Source organism: Miscanthus floridulus, chromosome 10, assembly GCF_019320115.1.
Source record: "Miscanthus floridulus cultivar M001 chromosome 10, ASM1932011v1, whole genome shotgun sequence".
NCBI classification, from domain to species: domain Eukaryota; kingdom Viridiplantae; phylum Streptophyta; class Magnoliopsida; order Poales; family Poaceae; genus Miscanthus; species Miscanthus floridulus.
In genome coordinates, this window is record NC_089589.1 from 12,887,670 (window position 1) to 12,898,538 (window position 10,869).

Sequence of the window (10,869 nt, forward strand, 5' to 3'; positions counted from 1 at the left end):
GATATTTGGATACTAATAGAAAAACAAATTACAGAATCTGTCAGTAATCCACGAAACGAATTTATTAAGCCTAATTAATCCATTGTTAGCGTATGTGTTACTGTAGCACCACATTGTCAAATCATGAGCTAATTAGGCTTAAAAAATTCGTCTCGTAAATTAGTCGCAAACTGTACAATTAGTTATTTTTTTAGTCTATATTTAATACTCTATGCATGTGTCAAATATTCGATAGGATAAGGAGAACTAAACAAGGCCTGAGTGACCAAGAAAAATACTCCCGTACGTAGTAGCAGGGCAAGTTCCAGACGCGGATAGCCGCTGTTGATACTGACCACGGTCGCTACGTACACTACACCCAGCGGCTGCAGTGATCTGTGCGAGTACGTGCTGCTGCTGCAGGCGACGCTCGCGGCCAGCATCTCGTCCTTCATTGCCACAGGGTATCAGCAGAGACGATGCAGACACGAGTACACGACCCAGACGCGCTCAAGAATTCTCCACACGGTCGCCACTTGTCCACACGGCGTAATGGCGTATCGCCATGAAAGCACCACCATCTGTCCATCTGTCACCGAAAGGGCTTGCTGGAGTTACCATTACCAAGAAAAAACACTCCCGTAGCTATGCAAGCTCCAGACGCGGATAGCCGTTGATTGCTGACCACGAGCGCCTTATCTGAGCGAATATCCAATCACCAGTAGCATATAGGACATGGAAACTCCGATAATGGAAGTTTCCTCAGTAACAGGGGACAATGCCAATTGATTTCATTCCATACGATCTGGACAAAAGAACATGTAATGCACTGCAGCCATAGATCGGTATCTACAAAGAAACAACAGAGCAACTTGCACTGGGATGGTCAAGGCAAAGTCACGGACGCCACTGCTAGTGCCAGTCAGTCACCGTCCTCAGCTCAGCTACTATTTTCTGGGAATATACCACCACGCGACGCGATCGGCGATCCCGACGCGGTAGCCGGTCCTCCACGCGGTGCAGCTTCATTCTTAAATCACCGCAGCTTTCCACTGACGTGCTCGTCGTCGCAGCTTTCTTTAGTTTCCAAGAAAACATGCCGCAGTCCCCGAGGTCCAGGCGCGGAGAGACGGAGCTCGTTGACGTTGACCCCAACCGGCCAGCTGCTCCGGCGCCGGCCGCTCCTCCTCCTCCTCCCGTAATGGTCACCAACGCCTGCTTCCTCTGGGAGCTGCGCAAGTACGTGCTGCTGCAGGCCACGCTGGCGGCCAGCGTCACCTACTCGGCGGGGCTGAGCCCGCCGGGTGGGGTCTGGCCCGACAACGACAGCTCCAGCACCGGTGCACGCCTTGCCGGCGACCCGGTGCTCCAGGTCACCTACGCCCGCCGCTACGAGACCTTCTTCTACTTCAACGCCACCGCCTTTGTCGCCTCCATCGTCACCATCAACCTCCTCCTGATGCAATCCCTCAGCCACCACCGCGGGTGGCTCCGCGCGCTCCAGGCCGCCATGATCCTCGACCAGCTCGGCCTCATGGGCGCCTACGCCGCGGGCAGCTGCAGGGAGCTTGCCATGTCCGCGTACGTCGTCGCCCTCGTGGCCCTGGTCTCCACCTACGTCTGTGCCCACGTCCTGCTCTTCGCGCTGTGCACCCTGAGAAGGCGCGACACTGGCGCCAGCACGGACGAGATGGCGCTGGAAGAGCACGGGACGGTGGAGCGCTCGCGCAAGTACCTCCTAATCTTCGCGACCCTCGTCGCGACAGTGACATACCAGGCCGGGCTGAGCACGCCGGGCGGGTTCCTGTCGGACAGCCAGGACGGCGACCACCTCGCCGGGGACCCCATGCTCCGTGGTCACCATCCGGACCGCTTCATGGGGTTCTTCTACTTCAACACCACTGCGTTCGTGGCATCTCTGGTGGTCATCATGCTGCTCATGAGCCGGACCGTGACCCATCACGGGTTCCGCTCGTGCGCCCTCTGGGTGTGCACGGGTGCGGCCTTGATCGGGCTCACCGGTGCGTTCGCCGTGGGGAGCAGCAGAAGCGTCAAGACATCCATCTATGTCGTTGCCCTGGTGGTCGCTGTTCTGTCGTACATCGGCCTTCAGGTTCTGGTGTTCTTCTGCAAGCCTGTGGAGAACTGGGTCCATAACGTCCAAGACACGCTGCAAAGGTATCTGAGACTGGACCAGATCGAGCCACAAGATCCCCGGGTTCGTGCAGTGCATGATCCACAGGAAACTGCCGAGGCTGACCAGCTTCTCCAGAAATCCCGCATGTACCTGCTTCTGCTCGGAATCCTTGCAGCCAGCGTCACATACCAAGCGGGGCTGAACCCGCCGGGTGGCTTCTGGCAAGCAAAGGCTGCTGATGGTGTGCATCACTATCTAGCCGGTGATCCAGTGCTTCACAACACATATCCACGGAGATATCTGGTTTTCTTCTACTGCAATGCCACAGCCTTTGTCGCGTCATTGGTTATACTTATCCTCCTCCTCAGCAACATATTCAGCACCCAAGGAATCAAGTACTGTGCATTGCAGGTCTCCATGATCATGGACCTTCTTGGGCTGATTGGCGCCTATGCTGCCGGAAGTTGCAGGCAAGTGTCCAAATCCGTGTATGTCTCCATGCTTGTAATTCCAGTGTTCCTGTATGTTGGCATCCATGTTATGGTGTTCATGTTAGAAGTCTTCCCAAATATTGCCACATGGAGGAAAATTGTGAGGGACAAGCTGGAGGAATCTGTGCCCAGATGGCTCAAGAAGTTGTTTCAGTTGCCGCCGGAGGAAGACGAGAACATGAAGTGGAAACTGGAGAAGAGGCGCAAGCTTCTGCTGCTCCTTGCCATTCTTGCAGCCAGCCTCACCTATCAGGCAGGCTTGAGTCCACCTGGCGGTTTCTGGCAAGATAACAAGACAGGCCATGTCGTTGGCAACCCAGTGCTCAATGACAACTACCGACATCGTTACATGGCTTTCTTTTACTGCAATGCAACTGCCTTCGTCTCATCTCTGGCCATCATCATGCTGCTGGTGAACAGAAAGCTTTCGGCAAGAGGAATACAATCGCACGCGCTCAGCGTGTGCGTGACCCTTGACCTGGTTGGGCTCATGGGTGCGTTTGCTGCTGGGAGCTCCAGGAAGGTATCCACATCCATATATGTCTTCGTCCTGGTCTTCGCAGTTCTAGTATGCATCGCACTCCAAGTTATTCTGGTTGTGTCAGAGTCAGTTCAGGGTCTCTTGCAGAGACTCCTGTCCTTCGTCGACATAACGGAGGACGAAGCTGGTGACACATTGCCGCGCACAGCTGTCAACAATGGAGGGCCACGAGATCTCTGGTATGAAAAGTTGCCCAAATACTTGTTGCTCCTTGCAGCACTTGCAGCGACTGTCACCTACGAAGCCGCCATGAACCCACCCGGTGGCCTCTGGGATGATGGCCAAACTGTTCACGTAGCCGGTGACCCGGTCCTTCAGAGCAGCCATCCAAATCGTTACAAGGCTTTCTTCTACTGCAACGCAACTTCCTTCATGGCGTCTCTTGTGATCATGGTCTTGCTTCTGATCAAGCGAGTATGCAGAGCAAAGCAGGCCATCTTGGCGTTGCACACCGCCATGATACTTAACTTGTTTGGCCTCATGGGTGCGTATACTGCTGGAAGCTGCAGGAGAGTGAGGACCTCTGCTTACATCCTGGCATTAGTGATAGGAGTTTCTGTACACATTGTTGTTCTTGTCGTAGTGTCCATAGGTGTCGCGAAATGGCTGAAAGGAGTAATGGATGAGCTAGTGCAACGAGTGATTTGGTGCTTCTCTATAGAAGATTTGTAAAACCTGGGGACATGAGCATAAAAGGTTAAGTCACAAATTGTACATACTTTTTTGAATTTTGGATAGGCTTCCAGATATGATTTCTCATAATCTTGTCTGAAACATTGTTGTAGTTTGAGTAGTTGGTTTGTATTATCTCTAAGTCTGGCTTGTTTGCGGAAAAAGCCATGTTTCCTTTGGCTTAAATTAGCTATCCTTGCAGATATAACCTTCTAGGTATTCTCATTCTCTATTCTACTCGTGTTAACTTTAATGAAAGATGTACGTTATATAAGATATCATTGATAGTACATTGATGAAAAAATTTAGCATCATAAAGAGAAAAAAACATAAATATTTGTGCCTAAGGATCCTTGATAGTACATAAGCCTTTGGTCTTGATGGTTTTCAGGGCATAACTGAGGTACTCGTGACTCGAAAGGTACTATAGTAGCATCTGCTCAGCAAAATCAAAATCTCACAATAGTATCGGCTTGATATACATGTGCTACTGCTCAAGCTATAATGAATTAATTTCATAAAACTACAAGTATTTGTGCCCAGTACCAAGGAACTATTTGATAGCAATTTCACAGACCTGCAATATTTTACTAGACCCACATGCCAGCCAGACAGCCACACAAGTTATGTGTGTGGACCCACACAAGGATTTGTGTGCCTGACATGTGGGTCAATGGAGAATGTTATAGGTTTGTGAAACTGATCTCAGGTGTTATGGCTCCTTAATAGCTTCGCATTAATATCTGTAGTTTTGTAAAATGAATTCTTAGTAAAAGCTTCCAATTTTTTCGCCAATATTTTGAGGAAGTGTTATTCGCCAAAACTCAACAGAGAAATATTGCCCCGAACATTTGCAAAGAGAACACCATAAGCATTCGAATTTGGGGTATCAAACCATAACAAGTGTGCGTACCTATATTTTTCCAGTGACTCACAATAAAGGTCCTGAACATGCTGTAAAGCTTCATCCTTTCCATATTTTGATGTCAATTTTGGGGTTCTCCAATTTGAGGGAGGGTTGCTTTGGAAAACAACAGTATATGGAATCCACAAGTACTTAATATGTTTGTTTTCAGAGAGCCACTTCCTGCACAAGGGGAGAAAGGAAGAAGTCTGAGGATGTTACAACTGCATAGGGAAAATAATTATATAGCTACGTAATGATTGACACCACGAGACATTACTTGTGGTTTTTTTTACCTCATCTGCGTTTGAAATAAATGTATGTTCCACAAGCTGAGGTCTTTGTCTTTCTACACTTTGAAGAGTAACTTCTGCGATGACACCTAGGCCACCAAGTCCGCAGCAAGCAAGACAAAACAAATCAGGATCCTTCTCCCTTGATAACTCTATTGTCCCTTTGGCAGGGCTAACCCGTTTCATGCTAATGACTTGCTCATCAGCCGGAGGCAAGATTGCACCAGTGCCATGCGCACCAACCTGTGTTGAATCATGAATAGGCCTGAACTTGGTAAGTAAGTCACAATTGTACAATTTGTGAAGGAACACTGGGACGGTGGGACTGGCTACAATTGGAGGTCTCAGGAATTGGGGTGATGAGAAGATCTTTATCAGTACAGAAGGGGCCTATGAAACTACTTAACTACTGCCTACTAGTAAAAGGACCATCAGATTCTGAAACACACATTTCAAAACCACATCAATAGGCTTATCTGATTCTAGACATTTTCACTGACTGGTAAATCCAACAACGGAGAAATCGCCTACCTGTTCTAGTCTCAATTTGTTAGCGTTCTTAATCCATGACACAAAGATAAACATCTCCTCGGAGTTTGGAATAAGAAATTTAAAAGGTGGATATATCTTTGCAACAAACCTGAATGAATCCTCCGACCTGCTGCTCCCGAATGGACGCAAAGTTCTGCAGCCTGAGTCCATGTCCCTTGAGCGCGCCCTCGTGGTCTGACTGGAGGAGGACGCAGGCATGGACCTCGTGGTGCCGCTCCAGACCTCCAGTTGGATACACCGTGCACGTACTCCGGCGGCGGCGCGTACCGGAACGGGACGCCCTGTGCATCGCGTCGGCGGGGAACGGAAAGGAGTACTTGGTCGCGGCGCCGCAGCCGAGGAGCAGCAGCGCGTAGCCTGCGCACTTGCGGAGGTCGGCGTCGGAGGAGACCTGGGAGGGGGCGGAGTAGGGGAAGGTGGTGGCGGTGGCCGGTGGGGATGCCGCCGCCGCGGCGGAGGCGGCGGCGAGAGTGGAGGAGGAGGTGCCGCATCGTGCCGTTGACCGTTGGGCGCCGCGGCCCGAGGCGAGGGGGAGTGAGTTGTTGGGCTCGTGGCCCAGGCCCATACGAACTACATGCAGCCCACTGGATTTCAATCGACCGGCCCACGACTTAGAAAAGTATTTGTGACTTGCCGGGCCGTCGCTCCTGATTCCTGGGCTGTTCGGTTCGATTAGTGCCGTATGGGGAGCAAGATGAATATAGCCCAGCTCAAAGACTAATCACGCCACGACGTGGACGTGCAAGCGCACGCAATACGGTCGTGGTTGAACCGTGCTCTACGAAGAAGTCAGATCCGGAATCGGATTACAAAAATCCATAAAATATATATATTGTAAGACTTCTGGCTATCTTCAATCTAGAGCAACCCTTTTTTCCATAATAATATATATATTGGAAGAAATATATAATTGACCTGTCCTAAAATTTTTAGAAATGCATACACTATGAAGAGAGTACTCTCTCCATTCCAAATTATATTATACTAGAAACACTATGAAGAGAGTACTCTCTCCATTTCAAATTCTATTATACTAGAAGAACGTCCCGCGCGTTGCTGCAGAAATCTTACTAATATGATTGAATAAATATCATAATACATGTTAGTGGATGATTTTTTAGCATTCTGATGTGGACAACTAAATATATGTTAGTAAATGATGTGGTTTGCTAATGTGAATAGCTTGAATGAAGACATAATGGCATGTGCTAGTTGGATGTGTAAGTGGATGCTGATGTGGACACTTTGCATGGTGAGATAATTGAATGTGCTAGTGGGATGTTCTACTGGATGCTGATGTGGACACTTTGCATGGCAAGATAAATTGCTAGTGAGGTTTATCTTTATAAGAGATATAGATTAGGAATGCATACACTATGAACATAGAGAGTACTCTCTCCATTCCAAATTATATTGACTTTTCTTGAGGAGGGAGTATTTGTCATGTATACTTGCATTTGAAATGACATACGGGCATATTTAGCAACCACATTGGAAAAAAGGCATGGGACTTAGTGTGGGAGTTGACGAATGGAGTTAGCGAGGGAATTTTTTAACCCAATTCCTTGTTTGGTTCATACAGGGAAGTAAGCAATGGCGGAGCTTGAACCATGTTACAGAGGGGGCCAAATCAAATATGATCAATATTAATAGGGGCCATATTTAAATTTTCTTGTCAACGGAATGGTAGAATTAAATATGTACTTAAGAAATTATTTGTATAAAGGGGGCCATGGCCCTCTTTGGCCCTAACGAAGCTCCGCCCTTGGAAGTAAGAGATGGAATTAGAAGAGGAAATTTATACCCCCTATTTGGTGTGAGGATTTTGAGTGGGAGATTATATGACAAGTTATGATGCACGGTGGGGTATATTTATCTTTCATTAAGAACACAATTCTCACCCAATTACCACCCCCAAGGAATCGATTAATGGGAGTTGGCCCTCTAAACTCCCATTCCCTTCTTGCGCATTGGAAACCAATTTAATGCCCTTAACAACTCGAATTCCTACATTTAATTTTGTTATAGGAAAAATATATTCTCATTTTCCAACCAATATTACTTGATGCAAACATGAGTTAAATTGTTATATGGCAATTCTCGTATAAGACTTTTTTTGCACTAGTTAACCCACAATCAACCTCATTCACCTGAGGGTATGTCTATCTTTTGATTGATCGTTATCACTTTTTGTTATCGTGCCCTCATTCCAAATTATAGGTTATTTTGACTTTTCTAGATACATATTCTTTAATTATATAGCTAGACATAGTATCTAGATACATGGTAAAAATTATGTACCTAATTAAAAAAAGTTAAAACAACATATAATCTAATCTAGGACAAAGGGAGTAAGATTCAGCAGCCAGATTCGAGAAAAAAATGGTTAATTGGTAGTCCTAGGTAATTTTTTTTAGAAAGGCGGCAAAAACTTTGACGGATTTTTATTAGACGAAGAAAAAGAAACAAATTTACAAACGGGACAACAAAAAAGGAGAGAAAAAACTCGCCACCACGGCACTCTGGCCACCCCCTCGACTAGTAGGCTCCCTGGTGTTAGAAACTGAAACCGAGCTTCCTACACCGCAGCACCAGGAAGGATAAAAGATCTCATAGACCGAAACCGGCCAAAACAAGACCTGTTGATCACTAAAAATAAAACTAAAACTAAGACTGCTGCACTCCCGCATTGGGCCTTGTTGCCAACTGATACTGCTGTAAATCTTCCTTGCAAAGCATCGCTACTTAGCTTGGTTGCATCGACTTGTTCTGAAAAGTTCTTCTATTACGCTCTTTCCAAACATTCCACCAGAAGTATATCATAACGCCATCGAAAATCTTTCTATGTTCTCTGTCAATCTTGGTGCGGCACTTGCGCCAGTAGCTATGAAGAGAGCCTGTCATTCCAACTGAGTCTAGCACTGATAATCCAAGCCACTGTCTTAAAAGAGACCAAACTTGCTCTGCGAAAACGCAATCCTTACAAAGTGCATTTCTGGATCAGTCCCACAAAGTTTGCATATTGAATCATTTGGCCAGTTGCGCTTTATCAGATTGTTTGCGGTAAGGATTTTTTTTATGTAGCAGCGTCCAAGCAAAAAATCTATATTTGGGTTCCGCCTTTGCTTTCCAAATAGGCATAAGTTTCAGCTTGCTGAAAGTGCCTTGGAATTGGATCAAGTATGCACTTTTGGCTGTGTATTCCCCATCCGTTGTCCAACGCCAAGGAATACTATCCTCCATGTTCTCTTGCAACTGTGTATGCCCTACCAATTCCCACAAAGCAACGTATTCCTTTATCTCCTGCGGTGTGATTAGTGGGGATATATGAGCAATCCAACTGTTCTCTTTCAGTGCCGCTTGGACCGACATATTTTTTTTCTTTTTGCTTTCTTGAACAGAGTTGGTGCAATACTTTTTGGAGTCGCACCGTCCACCTAGGAAGAGTGCCAGAACCGTGCCTTTTTTCCATCCCCTACCGTCACGACCGTTGATGCCGCAAAAAGCTCTTTGTCCCAATGGTCAACCGGTAGGTCTAGACCGTTCCACGCTCTCTCGGTATGTTTCCACTGGAACCAAAGCCAACACAGTCTTAGGGCCCTTGCAAAGCGTTCAAGGTCCAGGATCCCCAGCCCTCCCTTTTCCTTGGGCCTGCATGTCATCGGCCAGTTAATGATCGAGTGCCCTCCATAAACTTTATCCATCGTTTCTCCCCTCCAAAGGAAGCTCCTTCTCATGCGGTCTATTTTCTTTATTAGCCACTTTTGTTCTTAGAATGCAGTCATATGATAAATCGGCTGAGATGACAACACTGTCTTAACCAGTGTCTCCCGACCAGACGTGGATAGGAACTTGCCCTTCCAACCCGGCAGCCTAGCAACTATTTTATCTAACAAAGGTTGCACCTCTACCTTGCGCAGTTTCCGAACATGGAGTGGAAGCCCAAGATATTTCCCGGGAAATTTACAAGTCTTGCCGGGGAAGTTCCGAAGTAATTGGTTTACCACTGTGTTGTCCAGACGTATGGGATAAATTTCAGCCTTGGATATGTTGATCTTTAGCCCCGAGCATTCTCCGAAAAAATTAAGTATCTTGTAGAGATGATCGAGCTCACTCGGGTCCGCGAAAATTGCCGCGTCGTCCGCATAAAGGGAGCATCGTAAATCTGCTGCTTTAGGCAGCACCGGCTTTAGTATTCCTCTCTGCGCTGCGGTCTCGATAATGCGTGTTACCGGCTTTTTTTTTACACTAGTTAACCCACAATCAACCATTGCCCCGTGTCCTAGGTAAATTCCCAGAGTGTTACCGGCAGTTGCAGGCAAGTGTCCAAATTCGTGTACGTCTACGTGCTTGCCACTCCATTGTTCCTGTACGTCGGGATCCATGTTATGGTCTTCATGCGAGAAGTCTTCACGAATATTGCGACATGGAGGAAAATTCTGAGAGACAAGAGAACGAGACAGGGGGACAGGCCATGTCGTCGGCAACCCAGTTCTATGTCCATCGCACTCCAGGTTATTCTGGTTGTGTCAGATTCGGTTCAGGTTCTCGTACAGAGATGTCTGTCCTTGTTTGACATAGCAGAGGAACAAACTGGTGACATACAGTGACAGTAGATGTCATCTGCGCCAAGAGAGCAAAATATGCAGGGGCAAATTGGTCTTTTCGCATGGGTCATCTGTAGCTGGGCGTTCTCCACACTGGCGGTCCAACGTCAGCAAAAATAGCAAGAATGTTTTACACATCAACTCTCTCCACTGACACAATGTAGGTTCTCATATAATAATGACAATCAGAGAATTGTCATTCATAGGTCCCGTTTGCTTGGCTGATAAGCTATGGCTGAAAATACTGTTGGCTGATTTGTTGGGAGAAAAACACTGTTTCGGTTGAAAAAACAAGCTGAAAAGTACGGATTATAAGACAAGCGAATATAGTTATAATAGTAGCAAATAGTTAAATATCCCCGACGAAGAGGAAGTGATGTAGATGGAGACATGTGAAAATGGATGGCCAGAGCCCAACAAGGAGTTGGAGGGGTGGGGACGCCGCTATCGACACATGAATCCCCGACCACCAACTCATGTGGAGGAGGAGGAGGCACCCAACCGCAGTCTTGAGTGAGGCAGAGATGCCCAACCGTAGGCGTACGGGCTGTGGGAAGAGGGGAGTAGAGGGGAAGCGCGGTTGTCGCAGCTTATGGGGAGGAGGAACGTCGTGACTGGCAAGGGAGAGGAGGAGCGGCATGGCTGCCCGTGATTGATGAGAGGAGTGGGGCACGAGGGCTAGCTAGTGGCTGC

General features: G+C 47.4%; 2 protein-coding genes across 2 annotated transcripts; one reads left to right on the forward strand and one right to left on the reverse strand.

The window, feature by feature from the left end:
* The first annotated feature begins 388 nt into the window (after positions 1–388).
* Positions 389–4,068, forward strand: LOC136486272 (uncharacterized). The gene has a single exon (XM_066483147.1). It carries the CDS (start codon positions 1,076–1,078, stop codon positions 3,818–3,820), a length of 2,745 nt encoding a protein of 914 aa, XP_066339244.1. The 5' UTR covers positions 389–1,075; the 3' UTR covers positions 3,821–4,068.
* LOC136488027 (L-galactono-1,4-lactone dehydrogenase 1, mitochondrial-like) lies at positions 3,697–6,134 on the reverse strand. Its single transcript, XM_066485082.1, has 4 exons — positions 5,658–6,134; positions 5,021–5,260; positions 4,734–4,907; positions 3,697–3,823 (listed from the first exon to the last, which is right to left on the reverse strand). The coding sequence occupies exons 1-3, from the start codon at positions 6,132–6,134 to the stop codon at positions 4,893–4,895; spliced, it is 732 nt and encodes a 243-aa protein (XP_066341179.1). The 3' UTR covers positions 3,697–3,823; positions 4,734–4,892.
* Between the last annotated feature and the right edge of the window lie 4,735 nt (positions 6,135–10,869).